The 26,547-nt window shown below is 46.6% G+C and overlaps 3 protein-coding genes across 5 annotated transcripts in view; 1 reads left to right on the forward strand and 2 right to left on the reverse strand.

The window, feature by feature from the left end:
- CNBD2 (cyclic nucleotide binding domain containing 2) overlaps positions 1–6,106 on the reverse strand; it is a 62,256-nt gene extending 56,150 nt beyond the window's left edge. Inside the window, exons 1-2 of the mRNA XM_027558661.1 lie at positions 5,668–6,106; positions 2,400–2,453 (exon numbers count right to left, since the gene is read on the reverse strand). Coding sequence (XP_027414462.1) covers positions 2,400–2,453; positions 5,668–5,997 — 384 coding nt within the window. The 5' untranslated portion in view covers positions 5,998–6,106. The remainder of the gene's footprint in view (positions 1–2,399; positions 2,454–5,667) is intronic.
- SCAND1 (SCAN domain containing 1) lies at positions 6,102–6,978 on the forward strand. The gene has a single exon (XM_027558663.1). The coding sequence runs from the start codon at positions 6,197–6,199 to the stop codon at positions 6,731–6,733; it is 537 nt and encodes a 178-aa protein (XP_027414464.1). The 5' UTR covers positions 6,102–6,196; the 3' UTR covers positions 6,734–6,978.
- A 1,258-nt stretch (positions 6,979–8,236) lies between these two features.
- PHF20 (PHD finger protein 20) overlaps positions 8,237–26,547 on the reverse strand; it is a 128,779-nt gene continuing 110,468 nt past the window's right edge. For 2 of the 3 annotated variants that reach the window (XM_027558665.1, XM_027558666.1), the window contains 5 exons: positions 26,259–26,358; positions 23,223–23,418; positions 17,275–17,674; positions 15,310–15,493; positions 8,237–10,808 (listed from right to left, as the gene is read on the reverse strand). In XM_027558665.1, coding sequence (XP_027414466.1) covers positions 10,666–10,808; positions 15,310–15,493; positions 17,275–17,674; positions 23,223–23,418; positions 26,259–26,358 — 1,023 coding nt within the window. In that variant the 3' untranslated portion in view covers positions 8,237–10,665. The remainder of the gene's footprint in view (positions 10,809–15,309; positions 15,494–17,274; positions 17,675–23,222; positions 23,419–26,258; positions 26,359–26,547) is intronic. The other variant, XM_027558664.1, reaches the window with a different exon arrangement.

Consider the following 26,547-nt stretch of genomic DNA (forward strand, 5'->3'; position numbering starts at 1 on the left):
TATTCCAAATCCTGAAAGATGATCCTGTGAAAGTGCTACACTCGATATGCCAGCAAATTTGGAAAACTCAGCAGTGGCCACAGGACTGGAAAATGTCAGTTTTCATTCCAATCCCAAAGAAAGGCAATGCCAAAGAATGCTCAAACTACCACACAATTGCACTTATCTCACATGCTAGTAAAGTAATGCTCAAAATTCTCCAAGCCAGGCTTCAGCAATACATGAATCGTGAACTTCCTGATGTTCAAGCTGGTTTTAGAAAAGGCAGAAGAACCAGAGACCAAATCGCCAACATTCGCTGGATCATCAAAAAAGCAAGAGAGTTCCAGAAAAACATCAGACCACCTAATCTGCCTCTGAGAAATTTGTATGTAGGTCAGGAAGCAACAGTTAGAACTGGACATGGAACAGCAGACTGGTTCCAAACAGGAAAAGGAGTACGTCAAGGCTGTATATTGTCACCCTGCTTATTTAACTTATATGCAGAGTACATCATGAGAAACGCTGGGCTGGAAGAAGCATAAACTGGAATCAAGATTGCCGGGAGAAATATCAATAACCTCAGATATGCAGATGACACCACCCTTATGGCAGAAAGTGAAGAGGAACTAAAAAGCCTCTTGACGAAGGTGAAAGAGGAGAGTGAAAAAGTTGGCTTACAACTCAACATTCAGAAAACAAAGATCATGGCATCTGGTCCCATCACTTCATGGGAAATAGATGGGGAAACAGTGGAAACAGTGTCAGACTTTATTTTGGGGGGCTCCAAAATCACTGCAGATGGTGACTGCAGCCATGAAATTAAAAGATGCTTACTCCTTGGAAGAAAAGTTATGACCAACCTAGATAGCATATTCAAAAGCCGAGACATTACTTTGCCAACAAAGGTCTGTCTAGTCAAGGCTATGGTTTTTCCTGTGGTCATGTATGGATGTGAGAGTTGGACTGTGAAGAAAGCTGAGCGCCAAAGAATTGATGCTTTTGAACTGTGGTGTTGGAGAAGACTCTTGAGAGTCCCTTGGATTGCAAGGAGATCTGACCAGTCCATTCTGAAGGAGATCTGACCAGTCCATTCTGAAGGAGATCAGCCCTGGGATTTCTTTGGAAGGAATGATGCTAAAGCTGAAACTCCAGTACTTTGGCCACCTCATGCGAAGAGTTGACTCATTGGAAAAGACTCTGATGCTGGGAGGGGTTGGGGGCAGGAGGAGAAGGGGACGACAGAGGATGAGATGGCTGGATGGCATCACTGACTTGATGGACGTGAGTCTGAGTGAACTCCAGGAGATGGTGATGGACAGGGAGGCCTGGCGTGCTGTGATTCACGGGGTCGCAAAGAGTCGGACACGACTGAGTGACTGAACTGAACTTCCTGTTGCAGAGCAGAGGCTCTAGTTGCATGGGCTTCAGTAGTTGTGGCTCACAAGCTCAGTTGCTCTGAGGCATGAATCTCCAGAGAATTATTCTGAATTAAAAAAAAAACAAAAAAAACCCAGTCCCCAAAAGTTACATACTACATGACTCCATTTATATAACATTTTGAAATGAAAAAAATTAAAGAGACGAAGAACAGATTAGTGTTACCTATGGTTGGGAATACGGGGTATGGGAGAGGAATGGGCATGATTATAAAGCAGCAGCATGAGGGATCTTTGTGGTGATCAAACATTTCTAGATATTGATGGTAGAACAGTTACATGAATTTATATATAGGACAAAACTGCACAGGCCTCCACACATATACAAATGAGTGCATATAAAACTGGCGAACACTGAATAATGATTATGTCAATGTCAACTCTCTGGTTTTGTACAACTATATTGTACTATGGGTATACAAAATGTTACCATTGGGGAAAACTGAGTGAAGTCTGCACTCTTTTTGCAATTTTTACAACTCTATGATTATTTCCAAATAAAATGCTTTAAAAAAAAAAAAAAAAGGTATCCAGGCTTCTGTTCCAAAAGCCCCAAACTGTGTGCCATCAAAAGACACCAGTCTCTAAAAGAGACAGGAAATCATATTGGAGCTCTCTCTTCACAGAGATGGTCTGCAATCCACTGCTTGTCCTCTAATCAACACTTACTGAGTGTCAGCTGGGAGTCGGGCCTTGTGTTGGAAGCTAAGTGATACAAAATGAATGATTTATGATCCATTTCTATGCGCTCCCAACCTAATGCTAATTGTTGTTCAGCCACCAAGTCATGTCCAACTCTTTGCGACCCCCTGGACCGCAGCACACTAGGCCTCTCTGTTACTATCTCCTGGGGTTTGCCCAAGTTCATGTTCATTGACTCGGTGATGCTTTCCAACCATTCAATGCTAATAAAAATGCCTAATATGATAACAGCATTGGACTAGGAAGTCAAAAGAATTCTGTCCTCTGAGAAACACTTACTAGGTTTTTGATTTTGAACCAATCCTTTGCTTCTTGGTATCTTGACTTATTGACCTGCAAAATTTAAGAGAAGAGAATACATGTAAATATACATTTTAAAAATAACCTCAGTCCTCTGGATGGGTTCATGGAAATCTGAAATTACCTGAAATTGTATGCAGAAGTATATAAGTACATCCTTCTTCTAGGAAGAGATACTATAACTTTTTTAAAAAATAGATTTTGGGGGCTCATTGACCCATTAAAAGTTTAGAATAACTGAATCTGATTTTTGGATTTAATCTCCAAGGTCCCTGCCATTCTAAGGGTCCACAATTCTAGTAGATCTCTGAGATCTCTCCTTCCATCTCTAATATTCTGTGGTTCCAAGAGGGATGAAAGAAATGGGCTAGAACTCTAACATTTGGAATTCCCACTACCACAAGTTCGTTCCCTTCTGCAAGAGGACAAGGATTCAATTTTTCAACATGGAATTTCAGGCTCTTTAGGATTCAATCTCTAATTGATCGTCCAACCTGTTATCACTTCTCAAGACTAGTTTCTCATGACTATCACTCCTCAGCCTAGTTTCCACAAAGCTTCACTCCCATTCACTCTATGCCTTAGTCCACACAGGGCCATCTGCCTGGAACACCCCTAATTCCATCCTTTTTCTTCTTGAGTCTAGGTTTAAAGGTCCCCTTCCCAGTGAAGGCTTTCCAGGACCTCTCATCCTCACAACAGGCGTCTTAGCCTTGGATACCCACTGCCTGTTACCACACAGGAAACAGGACTATTGGTTCACTCAGGGCAGCAAACCCAGCCGCCAAGGGTCGTGGCAGAGGAAGTAGAGGTTTGAAGCTGGTAGGTATAACAAACCCTAGACCCCTGTTTTTCCCACTGCTGAAAAGACAGAAAAATATCAGCTTTTAGGAAAGCAACCACCTGAGAGCAATAGTAAATCAACTATTCTGAATGTTAATGTAACATGAAACAACATTCTACTTCAAAGAACGAGAGGGAGTGGTGGGGACTAAGGTTGACTGGAAAAGAGTACCTTGTCTAAAGGAAGGAGACTGGCTCTCGCTAAAACATTAAAGATTCATTGTGAAGACGAATTTCAGGGTTTTCAGGCTGTGAACACTGTTCTGTGAGGATCTACTTTAACTCAACTACAAGAGCACATCCTATGGGATAGGCAAGTTTTGTACCAGGGCCACTGGCGTGTTGATGGTTGTCAAAGAGGCCAACTCCTTCTGCGCAGAAATCAAAGGAACTACAAGGGTTATATAAAACCTTTCATAAAGGACCTCTGTCTTTCTGTTTTCTTGTCTGTAAAATGGGCATGATTGTGTGCATGTAGTCGTGTCTGACTCCTGTGACCCCATGAACTGTAGCCCACCAGGTTCTTCTGTCCCTGGAATTTTCCAAGCAAGAATATTGGAGTGGGTTGCCATTTCCTTCTCCAGGCAATCTTCCCTCTTCAGGGATCAAATGCTGATCTCCTGTGTCTCATGCACTGGAAGGTGGATTCTTTACCACTGAGCCATCTGGGAAGCCTTTAAATGGGCATGTGAGTTTGCTTGTGTGTGCCTAGTCGCTCAGTCATGTCCAACTCTTTGCAACCTCGTGGACTATAGCCCACCAGGCTCCTCTGTCCATGGGGATTCTCCAGGCAAGAATACTGGAGTGGGTTACCATGCCCTCCTCCAGGGGATCTTCCCAATTCAGGGATTGAACCCTAACCTAACCAACGGATCTCCCGCATTGTAGGCCAATTATTTGACCTCTGAGCCACCAGGGAAGCCCTAAAATGGGCATACAAAACATATTTGAGAGCCAGCTGTCAAACAGAATATACTATCACTTACCTAAGTGCAGTCAGAGCTACATGCTTTTACCTACATCATCTCATTGAATTCTCCTTCCTAATGAAGTAGGTTCTAGTACATCCACATTTTACAGATTATGAAGCTAGAGCTCAGAGACAGCAATTTACTTAATGAAGACAAACATTTAAAAAGATTTTTCTTTACCTGTGGCTCAGACAGTAAAGAATCTGCCTGCAATGCAGGAGACCCAGGTTCGGTCCCTGGGTCTGGAAGATCCCCCAGGGAAGGGAATGGCACCCCACTCCAGTATTCTTGCCTGAAAAACTCCATGGACATAGAAGCCTGGCAGGCTACAGTCCATGGGGTCGCAAAGAGCTGGACACCACTGAGTGACTAACACTTTCACTTTTTCCCAAAGTCTTTACTATTTAATCCTCTCAACAACTCTGGCAAATAAACCCTGCAGGGATTTCACCAAGGCAGCCTGACTCCCACATGGTAGCATGCTTTTACTGTTCAACGAATATATAATGAAAACCATGTATGGAATGCAAATTTTTCTGGCATCCACAATTTAAAAGTAAAATGACAGACATGGATTTTAACAATATATTTTATTTGACCCAATATATGCAAAGTATTATCAATCTAACATGTAACCAATATAAAAAATTATTGAGATATTTTACATTACTTTCTTTTCATACTAAGTCCTGTGTGTATTTCACATGTCAGCACATCCTAATTCCGACTTGCCACACTTTAAGGGCTCGTAAACACGTGGCTAGAGGCCACTATATGAAGCTGCTGCTGCTGCTGCTAAGTCACTTCAGTCGTGTCCAACTCTGTGCGACCCCATAGATGGCCTCCTCCCAGGCTCCCCCGTCCCTGGGATTCTCCAGGCAAGAACGCTGGAGTGGGTTGCCATTTCCTTCTCCAATGCATGAAAGTGAAAAGTGAAAGTGAAGTCGCTCAGTCCTGTCCGACTCTTCACGACCCCATGGACTTCAGCCTACCAGGCTCCTCCGTCCATGGGACTTCCCAGGCAAGAGTACTGCAGTGGGGTGCCATTGCCTTCTCCCTATATGAGGCTACGCATTAGTAATCCTAAAGTTAATAGCAGAACCCACAGAGCCACCTGTCTCTTGGTTTCAGAAGACAGGCATAATAATAACAGAGTTCTTGGGCATTTACTCTGCGCCATAAGACGGCCAACTTTTATTACTACATGTGTAGAGAACCTTGCACACGTCATCCACCCACAACCAGGTGAGTGTACTGCCCTTCTCTTTCGACTGAGCCAGAAAACTTTCCCGAGTTGGGCCCTCCCCAGTGCCTGACCACCGTCCCGTTGTCCTGCCACCAGCCGGGCGCCAGCCCGCGCGAGTCCTCGGCTCGCCACCATCCTAATCAGGGCCAAGTACACAGGCGCGCTTGCAGGGGCGGACACAGGTCACCTGCAAGCTGAAGCGATCAAGGCGGGCCAAGACGCTTTTGCGCGCCTCCTCCGGCTTGGGCGGTGGCTTCGGCACCTGCTCCTCCTCCGACCCCTCCTCCGACCCCTCCTCCGGCTCCTCCTCCTCCTCCTCCTCCGACTCCTCCTCCTCGGGCTTCTCTTCGAACACGTCCTCCAAGGCGCCACCATCCGGAGCCAGCCGTGGCGAGCTAAGATTGGTCTGCAGCCCCGCAGGCCCCGCCACCTCCAGACCCGACGTGCGAACGCGAGGGGGCGCCGCTTCCGGGAGCCCAGACCCGGCTTCCGGACTTCTGTGCGCAGAGCTCATCATAGAGAAGGCAGCGGGCACGCCCACTTCCGGCCGCCCCAGGCGCTTCGCCGGCGCTGGTAAGCTCGGCACGCCCTCCGCCCGCCTCCCTCAGGGTCGCGCGCTCCGCCCTGTAGAGGAAGTCCCCTTTGCCCCGCCCCCTTGCAGACGCAGAGCTGAGCCAACAACGGCTGGACAAAGAGCGACGCGTGGAGCCGGAGTCATGGCGGCTACCGAGCAAAGCTTGGCTCCAGCCGGAAGCTCCGCGCCACCCTCGGGGAAAGAAGAAGGAGCCGGCCCGAGCTCAGGCACGGAGGGTGACCCTGCGGGCTCCTCCTCGACTCCTGAAGCCCCATCTATCCCCGACTCCTCCAATCCCAGCGCCACGGTCCCCGAAGCGAATGTTAAGCCTCCTGCGGCGGGCTCCGCCGCCCTAGACTTGCCTATCGGACCCGCACCCCAGGGCCCTGCGCCGGTTGCCGAAGCCTCTCCGCGCTCCCCTCCAGGTCCTGGCGGCTCCCGGCCTGGCCCAGAGACTTTCCGCCAGCGATTCCGGCAGTTCCGCTACCAGGACGCTGCAGGCCCACGGGAGGCGTTCCGACAGCTTCGGGAGCTCTCCCGCCAGTGGCTGCGCCCCGACATCCGCACAAAGGAGCAGATCGTGGAGATGCTAGTGCAAGAGCAGCTGCTCGCCATCTTGCCCGAGGCGGCGCGGGCCCGGCGGCTTCGCCGCCGCACCGACGTGCGCATCACTGGCTGAGCGGCGGAGCTGCGGGCGACCCGACTCAGGCACTCTGGACTGGAGCCATGATCGGGTCCGGGACCGTGAGCTTGGCTCCCCAATACGGGATAATGAAAAATGAGTTTTGGCAGTTCTTGCAATCTCGTGTGTCCTTTCCGTCCGTCCTTTCTCGTGTTTATTTTCCCGAACCTATTTCCACCCTCTATGGTTAGTTGTGAAACCAATTGGGGGGCCTATGAGAATAAAGCCTTTGTTTCTTATTACTTGGCCTTCGTTGGCTTTTGTAGGATCATTATGTGTTGGCTATGGGTCTCCACATCTGGGTATTTTTTTCCTGCGCGTTCCCCAGAGCCCCACATGGTTTTCCTTTGTTTGGTTGGAGCCTATGCAGTGAGGACTCGGCAGCCTGGTTCCAAATTCGCCTGTACCTCTCATTGGCTAGAATTTGAGCTTGTTTTCCTACCTCAGCGGATAGAGGACAGTGGTACAATCTTCTTTGTGGCTGTGGGTCGTGCAGGCAAATAGGTGACTGTAACTAAGTGCTGATTTAACTGGCTGCTGCTGTAACAATACTGCCCTCAACTTGTTCCATTAGCCTACCTTGTGGGCGCAGGCTTCCCCACAAAGGCCCAAGTTACAGGGCTGTTTTAACAAGTGTTCACTGCAGGTTCTTACCTAGAGAGGCTAGTTCTTGTGAATTCTGGTTTAAGCTTCCAGACCCCTCTCTTACCAAATTTTAGGCTTGAAAAATTTTAGGAACAGATTTGGTGTGAACTGATGGATTATTTACATTGTTGGAGCTACTCCTAACTTTCTAAAATAAGCATAATTGTTTAGGAAGGGAAGAGATTTGGCAAATAATAGGGAAGCTCTGCAGTATAACTCCATTTCTTGAGTCTAATGCACACCCAGGAAGGGAGCTGATTGGGGTCCAAAGTCGTTTGGCTTGGCCTTCAGAAGGGTCCTAATTGTCATGGGTGCCATCTTTAATACAAGAAAGGCCAGACCTGTCTTCCCTGCACTGCTTTCAACAAGCAAAAAGGTAATAGTCCTGCAGCTCACACCACAGAGCATGAGTCAGTCTGCGCTAGAGGGTGGTATGGGGCATTTTACTTTTGAATATTAGACACTTCAATGAATTCAAAAGTATTTTGTATACTTCCTTGGAATTTTGGATTTAAGCCCGCATCTGCTCCTACAGGGCTTCCCAGGTGGCTCAGTAGTAAAGAATCCACCTGCCAATGCAGGAGATCCAGGTTCGATCCTTGGGTTGGGAAGATCTCTTGGAGGAGGAAATGGCAGCCCACTCAAGTATTTTTGCATGGAGAATCCCATAGACAGTGGAGCCTGGTGGATTACAGTCCACAGGGTCACAAAGAGTTGGACATGACTGAGCATGCATGTATGGCTACCTCCCTGCCAAAGATAAATCTATTTAGAATATAAAAGCAGACTTGCTTTAAAAGGTAATGTTTATGGAAAAATTAATGCACATTAAAGATTGAGTAGATAACAAGTGACTGAAACGTAGCAACAAAAACCTGTTTTATTTTTCCAAATACAGATACAGAAGTTTGCATGTTTTGCAAATATTGCTTCAAAGCAACATTTCTATATACAGCGCCTTCTGTTCTAACAGCGCGTAAACATAGATATGTATCCACAGTGCAATGTTGGCTCATCAAGGGTCCACCTTGCATACACTCATCACTTAAAGAAACAAAATGATTAGTCAAACCAGAACTGTTTTTGTCAAGGCAATTTTTCTTTTTTATAGGTGGATAGTTTTTCTCAAAAGAAAACTTAGGTAGTGTACATATTTCTAAATGGTAACGGTAATATTTGCAAAGAACAGTTTCCAGTGCTCCAGCTTGGGGTTAATTCAACTTGACCAAGGAATTGGGGATGGAGCCCCTCCAACATGGCTTTAAATTAGGGAAGCACACTGAAGTGGTCAGAACTTCAGAGTCATCCCTGCTTCCCAAAGGACAAAAGTCACAATGAGTGAAAAGGGATTATTTCCTTTACAAAAAGCATAAAATAAACCCACTAATGACCACTTGGTAAAGTTAGGGTAACTCAGTTTCTTCTTCCATCTTGAAGAAAACGTGAGATTTGACCACCGTTACAGCTTCCCCAGAAGTGACGGTCAAATGTGTTTTCAGGAAAGAAAAATCAGTAATTTAATAATATCAATACAAATCACTGTACCTCACAGTTGTGGCTACAGAAAATCATCCTGTTTCTTCCCTTTTCGGACAAGCATCACACACTTCTTAAAATGTGGCCATCTGATAAATTGTACAAAATACAGACAGATGCCATGCACACTCCGTGAGTGTTTCTTCCCACACCGAAAGCACTAACATTAGCAATGGGAAGCAACCTCATAGAGGAATTGTGTCAGCTTTATCACAGATGTTGTAGCCACATGTATTCCCTCTGATACATAAGCTCCAGCAGGTCAACTTGCCCTATATTCATTTTATATCAAATGGCGAATTAAATCACTAGACAAAGCATTCCCTGAAACAGATCTTTGTACAGAGGCCCTTGTGACCACGATTACCTGTGCCGTAAAGCCTAACCATCCCGGAGGTCACCGGAGATCCTGTCATTGCTATTGAGATATTGGCTACTTCACGTTTACATAGTAAAGATTTGCAGCATATAACATTACAGATCCATAAACCCAGAATTAACTCGTGAGTGTTAATGGACAAATGTGCTTTGATTTTTGCCTTTAGTGATAGGAAAACTAAATGGTAAAATGGGTCATTCCTCAAAGCATGGAACAGTTTCTTTAACTTTACCTGGTAAGGAAAAAACAAAACAATTACACGTGGAACCGTAACCTGCGAGAGTAACAAATATTGTCTCCAAAGGTACAAATTGTACCTGGACCTTAAGCAGCATAATCACCTTGATCTCACAAAATAATACAAACAGGAAATTTAAAGTGTTAAAGTATATTAAAACAATTCTGAAAATGCTGACTACTGAACATATACCCTTCAGGGAAGGAGAAAAGCGGCAGATGTAGAATCTGATTTCTTTACAATATAAAATAAGGTCATCTCCCAAACCACATCTTTGTAGCAAATCTTTACAGTGAAAGAGTTCAAATTTGGGAGAACCATTTTGGGGACATTAAATAGAACTGGTAAGCTGTCAATATTAAGAAGTGGGTAGAAAATGCTGTCCTTCGGGTTCCAGACCCTGTCTGCTTCCGTTTTGGGATTCCTCCTAGATTCTTATGACAGTGAGATTCTACTTCTTCCACAGGCTGTATGGGTTCTGCAACAAAAGACACAACCCAGCCAATTCTGGGGTGAAAGCATACAAAACTCATCCCCGGTACCATGAAGTCATGCAAGAGAGGTGGTGAGAAAGTGAAGAGTTCTAGGGAGAAGGCAGGCCGGCCCAGGCCTCTACTCCTTCCCAACCTCCACACAAGGGTGAAGTCACGACATTCCCACGAAGCTGGAAAAATGAAAATGATGCCTGCTGCCTAAATTCATGCCAGGCAGAAACCCAGAAGGCTTGGCATATGCCCCAACCTGACAGAGAAGTCAATTAAATAAGCTGCAAGTTGAATTTACAACTGTTTTCAACTACACTTTTTTGGCTCTCATTCCATTTATCATCAGTGGCACGATTTCAAGTGAAGTTTGTGCAAAAAGACTCACTCTCCATTCAACAATGTGCACAGAAGAAGGGAATCCCAATAGTCTATCTGCTACCTTCCTGGTAGGCTTTGAGATCAGAGTACCCTCCCTTCCAGCAGCCAAAATGGCCTCTTTGTCCAAGTCCATCACACCCCTGCCCAGATCCCTGAAGTCAGTCGGTGTCACGTGCATTCGGCATGCTAGGTTTATTTATTTAAATACGTGAAGCTCCTCCTGCAGGTACCCCAGGATTGTGCCCCCATTAGTCTGGGGTGCCCAGTTTCATGTTGAGCAGCAGAGCGCGATCTGCTGCACCTTGCCCAGGTCCGTCAGCAGCTGCTTGATGCAATGCTTGAGCTGTGGAAGCCTGGCCAGAGGCTCCGGGGGCTCCAGTTCCCCAGTGTAGTCCAGCCAGCTCTCCAACACTGTGGGCAGAAGAGAGACAGGACCCGGTGAGTTCCCAACACTTGATTTGCAAGAATGTCAGCACTTTTATCTCATCTGACCACTAACTGGGGGTGGGGGAGCAGCAGGGAGGGGAGACCATTTCAAGCAACACTGACTCATCACCCTCTCTGGGAAGTACTACCCCTCGGACAAAGTTAAATGCTGCAGAGCAGTGCCATCTAATAGAAGTTTCTGTGATGATGGAAATGGGCTATGTCTGTGTTGTCTAATACCGCCACTACCCATATTTAGCTACTGAGCACTTAAAACGTGGCAAATACAACTGAGAAACTGAATTTAAATTTTATTCCATTTTAATTAGCCACACATAGCTAATGACTATTGCATTAGTCTATAGTCTAGTAGGCTTTGAGATACCCACCTTTCTCAGTGTTACTGCCCCACCTTCGGAGTGAAAGTGAAAGTGAAGTTGCTCAGTCGTGTCCATCTCTCTGAGACCCCATAGACTAGCCCACCATAGACTGTAGTCTACCATAGACTGTAGCCTACAGGCTTCTCCATCCATGGGATTTTCCAGGCAAGAGTACCTTCATAAGGCCTTCCCATATTGAAAATCAGAGAGCCTGGTGTGTTAGCCTTCTGTTAAGAAAAGTGACTCTAACAGGACTTAAAAAGGTCTATTTTTATCTCCGTAAATTGATTTGTTTCATACTGATTCCTAGCATGAGTAGCACTGAATACTCTGATTTCATTTCCTAAATATTTAATGTAAGATGACCAGGTAATAAGTTTCCCAGGTGGTTCAATGATAAAGAATCCACCTGCCAGTGCAGGAGACAAAGGAGATGCAGGTTTGATCTTTGGGTCGGGCAGATCATCTAGAGGAGGAAATAGCAACCCACTCCACTGTGCTTGCCTGGGAAATCCAATGGACAGAGGAGTTTGGTGGGCTATAGTCCATGGGGTCACAAAGAGCTGGATACTACTGAGCACAACCAGGTAATAACAAAGTTGATTATCATTAGCTCAATATCTAAAAAGCTGTCTTGCTTCTGAGAGCATGATTTTTCTATAGAAAGGTATTTTTTCTTTCCCAAGCCACTCCCTTAAGCTCTGGCGTTTGGGGAGAGGTCATCCAGGAACCCTGATTCTTTAACAAGAGCCCCCCCGCCACCCAGCCCCCCACAGGCAGGCCTGAAACTTGCCCCAGCCTGCCTGTAGTCTTTCTAGTCTGTGCACCAACCTGTACTGAGAACTTTCCGGACCCTCAAGCCAGAGGTGCAGAAAGAGGAAGACCATGCAGGGCCTGTTCCTCAAGCAATCTGCAGCCTTGCACACACTCCTCTGCCCTCTTCAGACCAGTCCTTCATCTTTCTTCCCACGTTTCTAAACCCTTTGTCCCCTGCAAGCTATTTCTCAGGGAACCCTACTCCACTCTATAATCTGAGTCTGGTCCCTGAGTCACGGTGCTATGCTATCACTTGCTGTCCTTTGGAGCACTTATCCCTCAGTTGTAATTAAAAATAATAGGATGGGGCTCCCCTGGTGGTCCAGTGGTTGAGAATTTACCGTGCAATGCAGGGGATACCAGTTCCATCCCTGGTTCAGGAAAATCCCACATGCCACAGGGCAACTAAGGCTGGGTGCCACACACTGACTCTGTGCTAGAGCTTGTGAGCTGCAACACCGAGCCCACGTGCTGCAGCTACTGCGACCCCAGCACCCTAGAACCCATGCTCCCCAACAAGAGAAGCCATCGCAAGTGCTGAGCGTGTGTGTGTGCACTCAGCTGGTGTTGTGTCTGACTCTTTGTGACCCCATGGACTGTAGTCCACCAGGCTCCTCTGTCCAGGGAATTTTCCAGGCAAGAATACTGGAGTGGGTTGCTGTACCCTCCTCCAGGGGAATCTTTCCAACCCAGGGATAGAATCCATGTCTTTTATGTCTTCCTATATTGGCAAGCAGGTTCTTTACCACTGAGTCACCTGGGAAGCTCACAATTGCTGAGAGGCCCCTGCTAAAGCCACTGGAAATACCTCAGATCTGGTTCAGGCTCACCTAAGATGTCCCCCAACACCTTGGTGACCCAGTAGGCATAGGGAGAAAGAAACAATCAGTGTGCAGACTAGAAGAGTCTAGCCCAGAGGTCCCCAAACTTCTGGCACCAGGGACCAGCTTGGTGGAATACAATTTTTCCATGGACAGGGGTGGTGAGGGGGCAGATTTCAGGATGATTCAAGCGCATTACACTTATTGCGGCCACGGCTACGACTAAGTCACTTCAGTCGTGTCCGACTCTGTGCGACACTTATTGCACACTATTTCAAATCTAATGCTGCCCTGATCTGACAGGAGGTACCACCAGTCTGAGGCCCAGAGGTTGGGGACCCATGGTCTAGGCCACTCATAGTCTATGAACTTGGTTAGGAGGAGTGTTTGGAGCCGCTAAGGGGGAAGTCTTGTCTCTAGATCTGCAGAAATGAAGACCAGACACATAACTGTGGGAGCCAACAGCACCTCCTCTGGACCCCAGCATCCAGCCTGCCGGCCTTCTCTCCACACCAGGTGCTGGACCATAACCCCAAGTTTTTCTTTTAAGGAAGCTCAACGGTATAATGAGTGCAAGCAAGGCAGAAGGTTATAAGAATAAAGTTTCATTTCAAATACCTTCCCCCAGACCATCTAGAGACCATCTAGATAACATTAAAAAAAAAAAAAAAAAAAATCTAATGCTAAAATATTCAGTGTTTTCATGCTCATTAAATATCTTTATCTTTTAGTTTTATAAGACTGTTCACACAACTACATAAGTTATTAAATAATGGTTAAATACTCAAACAATGACATTTGTTAAAGTATAGTCAGTCAATATAACAGCTTATTAGATTTTTAAAAAGGAATATTATATACAAATTCCTATAAAGGCTCAGTTTATCTTGAGGTATTTAGATGAAATGAAGATAGTAGAAATAAAATGGGATTTTGAAGAATCTTAATTAAATACAACGCAAAGTCTGTTTACGTGAATAAAATCTTTAAACTTAAAACTGATTTTCTTGCTTCCGGTACCTCTCAGGGCCTGGAATGTAAGAATACAGACAGAGTATGCAGCCCCAAATGAGTTAAGACACATAAAGAGCACTCTGAAAGCCCAGAGAAGGGAGTTCAGGCTTCTCATCCTGGCCTGACCACACTGTCCACTCAGTGAGCTCAGGGCTGGAGCAGCCCAAGCTGGGTGGGAGGGGGTACATCAGTGATTAAGTAAGTAGGCTCTGACCTCTCCCCTCGGGGCAGCTTCCTTTGGTAACAACAGAACCTTCGCCCTGTTTCTACGGTGCCTGAGCTTCTTCTCAGGGACCCAGAGTCAATTCCACAATTTTCAGTCCATCACTGGACCGTCTTTCAGCTTTCTACTAGCAAGGTTTTCCATAGACCTGGCATCTGTTATAGTTCTAAGGAGCTCAAGGAAACCTTTCAGGAGTAAAGAGAGAGAGAAACACTCTAGCTTTCAGCAACACCCTCACAATGGACCCTGGACTGGCCTGCAATCCCCAGTTCAGCAGGTTTGCCTCTGGGGCAGGCCAGGAAGCGTGAGGGCACATTAGTCTTTGTCCTCCAACAGGGCCACCTCTTAGCAGCCTGCCTCAGTCACCCCTCCTGTAGCAAGAAACACAGCTCTCTCCAAGGCTCCACTTCAGTCCCTGGAGCTCCAGGAAGCCTTCCTGTTCTCGCTTCCCCTCTCGATAGCTGTCCTCCTCTAGCCTGACCTCACCCATACCCTGTGACCTTTGCTTATGTTAACACATGGGATTTTTCTTCTGAGTTATTTCATCCCCAATTATAGTAATAATAGCCTAGCTATCCTCAGAATCCGCAAACGAAACATTTATTTCTTAATCAGCCTTCTTTCTAAGGATGAAAAAATAATAATAATTAGGAAACAAGAGAACAAGAAAGAAAGAAGCCTGTCTTTAAAAACCAAACTGACAACACCCTGGGAATCAACATTTCAGTCCTCCACGCCCATCTGATAACTCAACATCAGGGGACATGTCTGGGGGCAACATAAATGACTCAGTCAAGTTCTAAAATATCTGCTGATAAAGAGGAGAAGGCTCCATTTTAGATTTTAGGAAAGGCTGTAAAGAAGGAGTTTTCAGATTAATCCTCAGACATGCTAAAGCTCAAAGCATCCAAGTATCAGCTCCCCACAGAACTCGGTCAGTAAAGACCTGCTCAGGACATACACCGCCCACAGCAGAGCCCAGCTGCTCCGCTACGCTCTTTCCTGGGCAGAAGGGACTGGGAGAGTGAGGCGGGACCCCTGGCAGCACACAGCCCTTAGAAGTGCCTGGTCGATACTGAAAGTCAAGCTTGGCCATCTTGAGGGGAGAATGGAGATGAGGGGACTAACAGAAGAGGCAAGAACACAGCTATCCCTGGAAAGCCAAATCAGAGGGTTCAGAAAGCAGCTCTTCCTACTGGTCCACAGAGCCTGCCAAGGACAGGGAGCCCTACCATCCAGCTCCTTCTCAATGGAGTCCATCCTGTGCGTGACTTCGTCCTGAAGGGATTCCACGTGTGTCAGCAGGTTAAACTGCCACTGGTGCTGGGAGCTCAGCAACCCCTCTCCACCTCTGTCCAGCAGCTTCCGGGCAGGGGCTTCCTCAGGTAGGACCTTTTTGGAGACATATTCCCTCACCTGGGGATGTAAGAGCATCAAAGTTACCGAATGGAGACAGCTCCCAGCCTCTTTTTCCAACCAGCCAGTGTTTGCAACCATCTGAGAACCCAGTTGCAGTTCGAGTAGTCCAAATCGCTACCTCCCTGCCCCCGTCCTCTCTCAGGCACGGGGCAGCAGCGGGCCTGCCATACCAATAATAACAATAACAATAATAACAACCGCCTCAGGGCCGCGCAGACCTCTGGCTCGGAGGCGCCCAAGCTGCTTCCCAATGAATGGCCCAATGCCTAAGGGCCGAAGCAGGCCTCAAAGAACCGCTTCCTGAAACCTGGGATCAGAGTAGAGCAGGGCAAGTGTGGACGAGTGTTAGTATGTGGGTGCTCGTATGTAGACAAACTAATTTTAAGTCCTAGTTCTACATCTTGCTGAACGCATGCACCTGGATGAGTTACTTCACTTCTCTGGGCCTCTATTCCCTCATGGGAAAGAAGTAGTAGTAAAACCTACTTTAAAAGTTCATGAGGCTCAAATAGGATAATGTGAATAAAACAGAGTGCTGGCTTGTGGTCAACCTGCCAGTCATGAAAAAGATTTTTAACTCTACCTGCCTTGTTTAGGCCCAGGACGTCTTGATTTTTTTCATCATGTTCCAGGTGCCTCTAGGCAACTGGCATAATTTGCATGACCACAAACCTTTTCTGGGGTTTGTGACTGCAACCCTTCATTCATTGATTGGAAATGAAATAGGTTCCAGTTAACATCTATGGAGGAGTGACTGTGTGCAGAGCCACGTGCTGAGAGCTTCTCACAGGTGTGCCGCACACTAAACTGAGAGGTCCCCATCACCAGCTTCACTTGGCAGGGGGTAAGGAGACACCTCTGAGGAGGTGAAGGGACCTGCTCAGAGTCACACAGCAAGTGGCAGAGCCTAGACTTGAAACTGGGTCTGCCTCCAAAGACTGTCCTCACCAGCCTTACCCAGCCCTGCTTAGACCCTGGCAAGGACACAGGCTGAACGAGGTATAATGCCCACTGCTGAGGGGCTTCTAATCTAGGCTACTCCCCCTCAGCGAGAGGCGGCGATGGACTTAGGGTGGTGGTATCACCCCACTCAGTGGAGTCTGTGACTGTAAGTATGACAAGGGTGGGGAAGCTCTCATCACCCAACCCCTTCACTGACAACTGAGGACGAGACGAATGAGACCAGGGAGCACTGGCAAGAGAACACACAGGGCCCCAGAAGAGAGCGGCGTGAGTAGCAAGAACCTGGGAGTATCTCTCGGGAAAACTGATTAAAGCAGCAAACATTTGGACAAAATGGACTGTCCTTGCGCCAGGGCTACAAAGTCAAAAGTAAAGTCGTCATAGAGTTGTACTGAAACACTTACGCCTGACAGAACACTTGACTCGCTCTCTGCTCTTGCTGAGGATTAGCACCCAGATGCAATGATAAACTGCACCGAAGGAAAAAAAAACCTCATTTTCCTAACTTGTTATCATTTGTCAAGTTCCAGTCAATTACCCTTTTCTTCTGGCTGCCTCCGCCCCCTCCACCCTCACCACCACTGACTCTGCCATTTTGCCGACATTTCCTAGAACCAATGATATCTGGGGTTTAAGTGGGCTCTTTTGACTTTGTACTCATTTTAAAAGACAAAAGAAAAAGAATATGATAAACAGATTTATATGCAATTTTAAAATAAACACAACTCTATCATAAACATCTTCCACTGAACATTTAGCCCTGGAAAGAGACGATACAAGATCTCAAACAAGAACAAGCACAAGCGAGCCAGTACCTTTGGGGAACTGGGTTTGGGGTCACTGTCCCCTCTGCTCCTGTCTTGGTCTAGAGGCCAGCCCAAGCGTGGAGACAGGGAATCATCACCGTTCTCGTGGCGGGGGTTGACAGCGTCGTCGAGGGCAGAGCGCCGGGTCTCCACCACTAGCTTCTGCTCCACAGCTGGGTAGTAGGTGCGGGGCTTCTGGTAGCAGTGCTCGCTGGTGATATAGGACTCCTCCACAGAGGTGGGCAGGGGCAGGGGCTTCTCCATCGCCCCGTTCAAAGTTCTATAGCTTGGGGCTTCCTCCCTACTCTTGGCTTCAGTGACACGGATGTGTTTGGAATGAGACCGCCCCTCCGCCAGATGCTGCTTCCAAGGCTGGCACCACAGCTGCAGGTCAGGATGCCCCCGGCTTCTGTTGGGAGGGAAAATACCGAAAGGGCTCTAACCCTTCTAACCCTACCCTAACCCTAAACCCTAACCCTAAGGGCTCTAACCCTTCTAACCCTAACCCCTGGGATCACCGCAGGGGCTTCCTACACTAGGGGGAAGACCTCCCACCTGGGCCAAGGGAGTAAGCCACCAAGAGGGACTGTAGATTCACAGCCTCTGAGGAGACACTTCCAGGCAAGCTCCTGCTGTATCACTCACAGTGAGCAGGACTGGACTGGGAGTCAGAGGACCTGGCTGCATTTGAGCTCAGCCACTGATCATAGTGCAGCTGACCGAGTCGCTCTGCCAGCCTCATTCCCATTTCCTCCTCTGCAGAACTGGCTAACCCTCTGTCTGCCAGCAACCACTGAGTTTAAGTGAATTAATCTGAACCGAAGTCCAGTATTTTGTTGGCAGTAAAGAGCTCTTCAAATGTGACTTACTAAAAATAAACATAACTTAGGACTAAACAGCCATAATAACGCTGCCATGCCATGCCACTCAATTACACAAACCCAATGAATGCTTCCCTGGTGGCTCAGACAGTGAAGAATCTGCCTGCAATGAGGGAGACCTGGTTTTGAGTTCTAGGTCAGGAAGATCCCCTGGAAAAGGAAATGGCAACCCACTCCAGTATTCTTGCCTAGAGCATTCCATGGACAGAGGAGCCTGGTGGGCTATAGTCCATGCAGTCGCAAAGAACTGGACACAACTGAGCAACTAACACTTTCAGTGATGACCCAGGAGGGAGCTGGTAACCAAAAGTCACCAAGGCATAAGCCATTAGTAACAAGGTGTTTTGTTTTTAATACTGTTTAAGATTTATCTGTTGATCTGGCTGTGTCAGGTCTCAGTTGTGGCACTCGGGATCTCTAGTAGCAGCATACTAACTCTTTAGTCGTGGTGCGCAGGCTCAGTAGCTGCGGAGCATGGGCTTAGCTGCCCTGTGGCATGTGGGATCAGGGATCCAACCCAAATCCCCTGCATTGCAAAGTGGGTTCTTAACCACTGGACCACCAGAGAAGCCCCCTTAAAAAGAAAACAATTATTTGGCTGTGCCAGGTTTTAATTGCAGCATGCGGGACATTTAGTTGTGGCACACGAACTCTTGGTCCCGGCCTGTGGGACCTGGTTCCCTGACCAGGACTCAGGCCCAGGCCCCCTGCACAGGGACCACCAGGGGAGTCTCAATCCCAAGGCTTTTAAACACTCTTCAAAAGTCTCCTGTTCTCCCCATTCCAAAGAGGACAATTTGTTATTAAAGAAGGACTCTGCTCCCTTTCTGGCCAGAAGACACCTCTGAGAATCTCTGCCTACATGTATATGTGTACATAAAACTGTGTATGACTATAACCATTCACTGTCTGAGATTTGACACAAGAGGTCTTTTAATTTACTGACTCATAACCACTTGTATAGAAGGAAAAATAGAACAAAAAATACCAGACTGCACCATTCTAAGAGGAGGTGTTTTGTGAAATTATAATATGTTTTGTACATGTGATAAAAAATGTACTTCTTACTGTGGGATGTATGTTTTTTGAAGTTTAAAAGCCACTACTCTAGATAAACTTCACCATTTAACATTCTGTTCACCACCCAGAACTTCCATTATAACCTTTGATCATTAAATGAAATGAAGGAAGAAAGGGAAAAAGGATAGAGAAGAAAAACCGGGCTCCCCAAGTCAGGCAGCAAGTGAGAAGACAGCCAGGAGCTACTCGTGTTTGGTTCACAGACGTGCAGAGACGTGTGGGGACCCTGCCGACTGTCACCATGACTGCTGATTGTCACAAACGGACTGCTGGCACTCGGTTCATTAAATTCATGAATCCTAAATATCTTGTAATGCTTGGTACAATTCCACATATATAAAGAATTACACCATGATATAACTATATACATTATCTTCACCAGTCTGAACTGAGAATCACTGAAACCACATCAGCAGGAACTCACCAGCAACTCCCACATAGAGGTCCCCCCACCACCAACAACACACATACACACACGCCTTCCTGAAGGCTTCCTATAGAAATGGAATGCGTCATAACTATGACAGCATGGAATGAGCTTACAGAACCTAAAATTCTGCTCATGAGGGGCTATAACTACGCTCACTCAGCTCTCCCACTCCAGCAATCCCCAGTACCACTCCCATCCACTGAAGGAGGAGAGGAGACCACCAGCATCAAGGCAGCCTGGGTCCCTGGCCACCTCCAATAGGGTATTGCGTCTGTACCAGGACCCCAGGACCCCAGACATGCCTCTGAAACCATAACTGCAACAGAGGAAACAGGAGTCATTGTTAACTTTCAGGTCTACTGTAGTCTGAAATCTGTTCACCTGGAGGGCATAAGCCACAGTATGAACCTGTTCCTGCATGAAAATCACAAAAATCTTTGCCTCCTCCCCCCTACTATTCTCACCCTCCCAGCTAAGATCTGAAGCCGCAGCTACTGATAACCCTGGCCTTTCTCAGTAAGCCCTGTCGATCATGAAGAAGGTATGCACATTCATGCCTGTTACTTTTTAAATGACAACAGACGCTCTGAAGTTACACCCAGTTTTACTGTTTGCCTCTGAAAATGAATCCACTAGGTTGCTTAGGAACAAAATTTCTGAGAATGAAGACTTCGAGCCTGTGATAGCAGAGACCATCCAGGTGTGCAGAGACAGGAACCACCTGCCCATCTCCCATGATCTCTTCCACCTATAATGACTAACAAGATCTCCTGATGCTCTCTCCTGAACTGCTTGGAGAAGTCAGGTTTTAATTCCAGTACAAAGTCACTGCTACAAAGATGAAGGATCTCAACGGGAATTCAGAAGGAACAAGGTTCTGGAATATGGGACCCAGCTGGAGCGCTTATATTTCCCTGAGCAGAAAGAAAAGCATCTAATTGAACCCTCAAATGAAAAGCGCCGCAACATGTACAATCAGGATCTGAGGTTTCTGTGCACCTTCCATCTGTGTCAGTCAATTTCTGGCTTCTCATTAAAAAGAAATTCATCTGGCTTACATGTCTTACAAGTCTTCTGATTTTATTAAATGTAAGGGAACACCCAGTCTATAACATCCTAAACAAGGGCTGTCACAGTAATGGCTAACTTTCCCAGTAACTATCCTTTCCTTCTCTTACCCACCTCCAACCTCACTCCTGGGTCTGCGCAGGGAAGACAGCCACTTGGCTGACCTCTTGCATTTAGGTGTGTCCATGAAACCACCTGTTCCCCCTCCAGGGAGTTAGAGCAGAACTGAGGTACAGGTGAGACTGCTTGGATGAGACAGGTGAGATTAAACCCAATGGGATGTCAGAGTAATAAGACAGAAGGAACCCAAGTCCCCAAGTCCACAGCTAGAATCACGGCAAAAGGCCACCTACCTGGCCTGGACTCCTGCCTACCTCTGCTTTATGTGAGAAAGAAAATTCCATTTTGTTTTAGCCTTTATTTTTTTGGTGTTTCTTATAGCAGCTTGGCTTTTACCCAAATCAACACAGACCCTTGCTGAATGTGCTCTGCTCAACCACTTCTTGCCACACTAGTGCTGGAAGCCGAGTCTCCGTGCACCAGAATGCAGGAGAAGGCAGACCCGCATTCTGTCATCTCCAGGCTCTGACATTCTACTTCACCTAACACAGGAGGGCTCCAGGACTAATGAGCACCAAGGAAACCTTGTCGGGGACTGGCCCATGGGCTCTAACGCATGTGTGGTACTGGAGTTTGATGACTTCATTAAAACGGTGCTCTATAGGCAAGCTCATGGGAGAACTTAAGGATTCTATCCCTGACATACCCTGTGCTACCACCAAAGGAAAATTCACAGACCCACTGAGAAGAGGCAGTTAGAGATAAGGACAAGGACCTAACGGGAGCTGGGACCTGAATTGTAGCCCTGGAAACCAAGGAGGGGGCTGTCCCACTCAAGGCCCAACTGCCCTATTTGGCAAAGTGGGAGCAGATTATAGAAGCCAATAGACCCCAATATGAGTTACATTTCTTTCTCAGAGCTTACGTGAACTTGGGTCATCTGACACGTACAATCTAACCACAGAAGGAAATTCACACTCAATTTCACTCCAAATTCTAGCCATTAAAAACCAGAAGTCCAGCTCCAAAGGGCATAAAACTTCTTCGTCTGAGCAAACTATCAAGAGACGTATTTACTGAGCAACCATTATGCTAGAGAGCAGGCCTACCAACAATGTCTATTCCAGCAGCTTTCAATTTTACTTTGTTTACCAATCAAGAATGTTTAGGATGGGAGTTCCCCAGTAGCCTAATGGTTAGAATTCTGGGCTTTCACTGTTGGGGCCCAGGTTCATTCAATCCCTGGTCAGGGAATAGAGATCCCACAGCTGCATAGCAAGGCCAGAAAAAAAGAGAAAAGAATGTTTAGGATGAATGGATAAACAAAATATGGTATTACAAATAATGGAATATTATTTAGCCTTAAAAAGGAAGGAAATTCTGATGTAGGCTACAATATAGACAAGCCTTAAGGCTGTTATGCTAAGTGAAATAAGCCAGTCACAAAAGGACAATTCCTGTTGAATCCCATTTATATGAGGTTCCCAGAGACAGTCAAATTCATAAAGACATAAAGTAGAGGGGTGATTGTCAGGGGCTGGGGGAGGGGAAGTGGAGAGCGTTGTTTATTGGGTACAGAGTCTGCTTTGCGTGACACAAAGAATTCTGGAGACTGGCTGCAACAGAGTGAATGTACTTAACACTGCTGAACTGTACACTTAAAAATGGTTAAGATGGCAAACTTCATATTATGTATGTGTGTGTGTGTGTGCTCAGTTGTGCCCAATTCTTTGCAACCCCATGGACTATATATAGCCCATCAGGCTTCTTTGTCCATGGAATTTTCCAGGCAAAAATACTGAGGTAGGTTTCCATTTCTTTCTTCAGGGGATGTTCCCAACCTAGAGACTGAACCCACTTCTCTTGGATCTCCTGCACTGGCAGGCAGATTATTTACCACTTCACCACTGGAAAGCCCCTATATTATGTATATCTTACCACAATTTTTTAAAAACTCAGCATGATACAACAAAACAAAAAACCAACTAAACTATAAATACACACTGCATATCTTGATTTAGTAGTGTTTGCAAGCGTATATACACATGTCAAAACTCAACGAACAAATGTTCTGTGATGACCTAGAGAGATGGGGTGGGAGGGAGGTTCAAGAGGAAGAGGACATATGTATACTTATGCTGATTAACGTTGTTATGTGGCAGAAACCAACCAAGCATTGCAAAGCAATTATCCTCTGATTAAAAACAAATTTTTAAAAGATGAATATTTAAAATGGGTGAGCTTAATTATATGTAAATTGTACCTCAATAGAGTTACATTAAAAAAAATGTTTATCATGTCACTGAGAATTTTTAATACAGGTCTCAAACTCAGTCTTCTCATCACCGGTTTTGTGGCTTTCTGGTTTCTCACATTTACCCTGCCCTCTGCCTGTGCCAAATCAGACTCAGCCCCAGAGCGGCAGGCGCCACACTTACTGCAAGATGCTCATCTTGAGCTGCAGGCCGTGCAGAACCTCGATCACTCTCTGCACGTCGCCGAGAAGCTGGTGGGTGGCCACGATCTTCTTGGCGTTCTGGTGGGAATAGTTCTCTTCTAAAAATGCCAGGCCGTGCATGTGTCCCCTGCTCAACCACTCCTTGTCATACCAGTATTTGAAGCCAGGCCTCTGACCTACAGCAGTGACAATGAGAGAGTTAATCCTTGGTCTGAAGGAAACCCAGACCGTTTCATCGTCACACAGTTATCACACAAACTACCGCTGTGTGCATATGTTCATTCATTCATCCAGTATACATTTACCTGGTACCTACTAGTCGCTGGGCTCTCTACAAGGTGCTGGGGATAAGGTAGTGAGAAAGGTTTATTCATGTCCTGATCTCTGCAACTGGCCAGAGGCAGAGTGGGAATTTCTCATTCCCTCTCCCACTTAAAACCTTCAATGACTTCCTACTGTGAACAAAAGAAAACCCAAAGCCCTCACTCTGGTCTGATGAGGCCTGCAGGACCTGGCTCCTCCCTCCCCTCCTTGCCTTACCCTTCTGGAACACATCAAGCTCCTTCTGGTTTTAGGATCTCTGCTCCAGCACCCAACCCCCACATGTCCGGAGCACTATTCCCCAAGACCTTTGCAGAACTGGCTCCCCAGTGCCTCCTCAGACAGGCCCTTTGTTACCTCCCAAAGTAAGGCAGCCTCTTTGGTGCCTCCCAGTCATTTCCTATCTCAGGGCTTTTGCCCCATCAAAGCATTCATCCCTAGCTAATATGTTTTTGTTTATATGACTTATTTTGACATCCGTTTCTGGCCCCAACCCCACTAAGAGCCAGAATAGGAACTGTTTTGTTCACAGTTATATCCCCAGAGTCTAGCAAAAGCCATCTTGAATGAAGTTATCACCTGGAAAGACACCCCAAACCCCCTCCAACTGTCACCTACCACCTAACTGAACGAACACCCTGCTCCCTTCTCTGGATGTCCGTTTCCCACCTGTTAACAACAACAGATGAACTGAACAGCCTCAGTGGTCCTGTTCATTACAGGGATCCTTGGACTGAAAACACAACCACATATGACTTGTCAATGTCTCCTATTGCAAAAGCCTAGGGAACAGCTTCCAATCAGACTGCTATTCACCTCTCAATAGCTATTAAAAACCCTCAAATAATCAATCCTTTTCAAGGTCCTTGGACTCTTTTGGCTTTACTAAGACACATGGTGGGGATGCACCTCCACTCTGTTAAGTAACCTTTAAAGAAGAGCTCTGTTAGGTTAAATTTCTGGCCCAAGACACTGCAGAATCAAACACAGACAGTAAATGTGACAGTCACTGAGTGCTCAATTCGAGGAATCTACTCCCAGTCTTGGCAATTTAGTTATCAAAGTCCAGAAAGTGCCTAGGGATTGATGAAAATGGTGTATATGATTTCTTAAAAGGAAAAAGTGGAAGAAAGAGTGAGAGACAAAGTAGACAGAAGAGATTTTTTAAACAATGCCCCAAAGGAGCCCTGGGGACTATGGGTGGAGCCTCAGAGGCGGCTGTCAGAGGTGGCCTGAGCAGCAGGATTCAGAGCAGCATTACCGGTTTGACAAGACAAAGGTCAGAGACACCAGTTCTCATCTTCTATCTGTCACTAACTGAGTGATCTTATGCCAGTCATGCCCCTTCTGGACCTGATGCTTGCCTGTTAAATGTCAAGGCTAAACTAAGTGGTCTCTGAGATCCTACCCGTCAGTTATAGTCTATGACTCATGGACTACTCTTCTGGCCATATTCTTTCCTTGGGGTAAAGGGAAAAATAGAGACAGATTGCTCTCTGCCTATAGACTAATCTAGCACAAGAAGACACAGTGTCACAATAGACCTTATCAGGCCCCAGGGGGCCCTACTTGCTGGAAAATGAACTATGGTAGCCCTTCCTATATAACCAGCGAAATCAAGAGTTAGTCCCCCAAGTCAGTTCTAATTCCAATTTGCTTCATGGGATTAGGAAAGTCATTTGTATCCCCGGGCATCACTTTCTTCCTCATAAGCAAAAATATAGGACTAGGAGCTCCTACCAGTGCCATCTCATTGTTACTAAAAGGAGTAACAGAAGCAGAGGCTTTCAAGCATTGTCTAGCTGTAAGGGGATCATGGGACTAGACCCAAGGGGAGAGACCTCACAGCTGATAAATGGAGACAATGTCCCCATCCCACTGACAGCAAGACAAGAACTCACAGATTTATAATCCATTCCTGAGATTTTTGGAAAGGGGCACTCGAGAGCCACAGGCCAGCCCTGCGGTCATGGAACAATGAAACAAACTGATCCTAAGGAAAGAACTCACTCCTCTGGGTGACAGGCTCTTTGCAAACACCTTTCCTGTCCCCCTTAAGGGCACATCTCCCTTCCAGGTGGCAAGGATGCAGTGGAAGGCAGATGCCACCAGAGGGAGCAGAGGCTGGTTGCCAACCCTCCAATAGCCCTGAGCAGTCAAGGTCAGGGCCCACATCCTCATGAACTCTCAAGAAAAGGAAAAGGTGTTTGCTCTGGCAGCACATATGCTAAAACTGGAACGACAGAGAAAAGATGAGCGTGGCCCAGCACACGCAGGGACGACGTGCAAGCCTGTACAGCATCCCACAGTTCACAAGGAGTGTCAGTGCACCAGACGAGAAAGTTATGGAGATCTGTGCGTACAGTTTATAAACAATCACTGCACCAGACACTTACAAATCTGTTAACAGTGTTGAGCTCATGTTATATGATTTTTTAACGACACACACACACACACAAAGATTCTAGTTCAAGGCCAGCTCTTCTGCTAAGTGAACCTCTCCACGCACTCTTTCTTACTGCCAAGTTCAGGACAGCTGGCCACCAGGTGGCTAGCAACAAGAGTGAGGAGGCCGAGTCTAGCCAACGCTGAAGAAATGAGTCTCAAGACCCCAGACCTTCAGGCTGCTGCACCGCCCACTGTGCTAAGGAAAAGGCTACATACTGTTAAGATCCCTGACTCCAGAAATCGCTACCTGGAGGGTCTCGGCAAACATAACAGGTGTATTTCTCAGGCACATTTTCTTCCAGTAATCCCATGCAGACCCCATGCTGCCAGCACTGGCACTCTTCACACTGTTAGAATTAAAGAAGCAATAAAAAAATTAAACTCAGAAGGAATCCTCCATCCAAAAATAAGACCCACCTGTGGGGGAGGGGCATGGGAGGTGGGAGGGAGGCAGGGCACTCCCCATGGACTCACGGGGAGCTGAGCTGCAGCCACTTGCAGAGCTGCGCTGGCCAATGCAGTAGCCACCCTGTGCT

This window comes from Bos indicus x Bos taurus, chromosome 13 (genome assembly GCF_003369695.1).
Source record: "Bos indicus x Bos taurus breed Angus x Brahman F1 hybrid chromosome 13, Bos_hybrid_MaternalHap_v2.0, whole genome shotgun sequence".
NCBI classification, from domain to species: domain Eukaryota; kingdom Metazoa; phylum Chordata; class Mammalia; order Artiodactyla; family Bovidae; genus Bos; species Bos indicus x Bos taurus.

Coding starts and splice junctions, on each gene's coding strand:
- SCAND1 (XM_027558663.1), top strand. CDS start 6,197: ATGGCGGCTACCGAGCAAAGCTTGGCTCCAGCCGGAAGCTCCGCGCCA.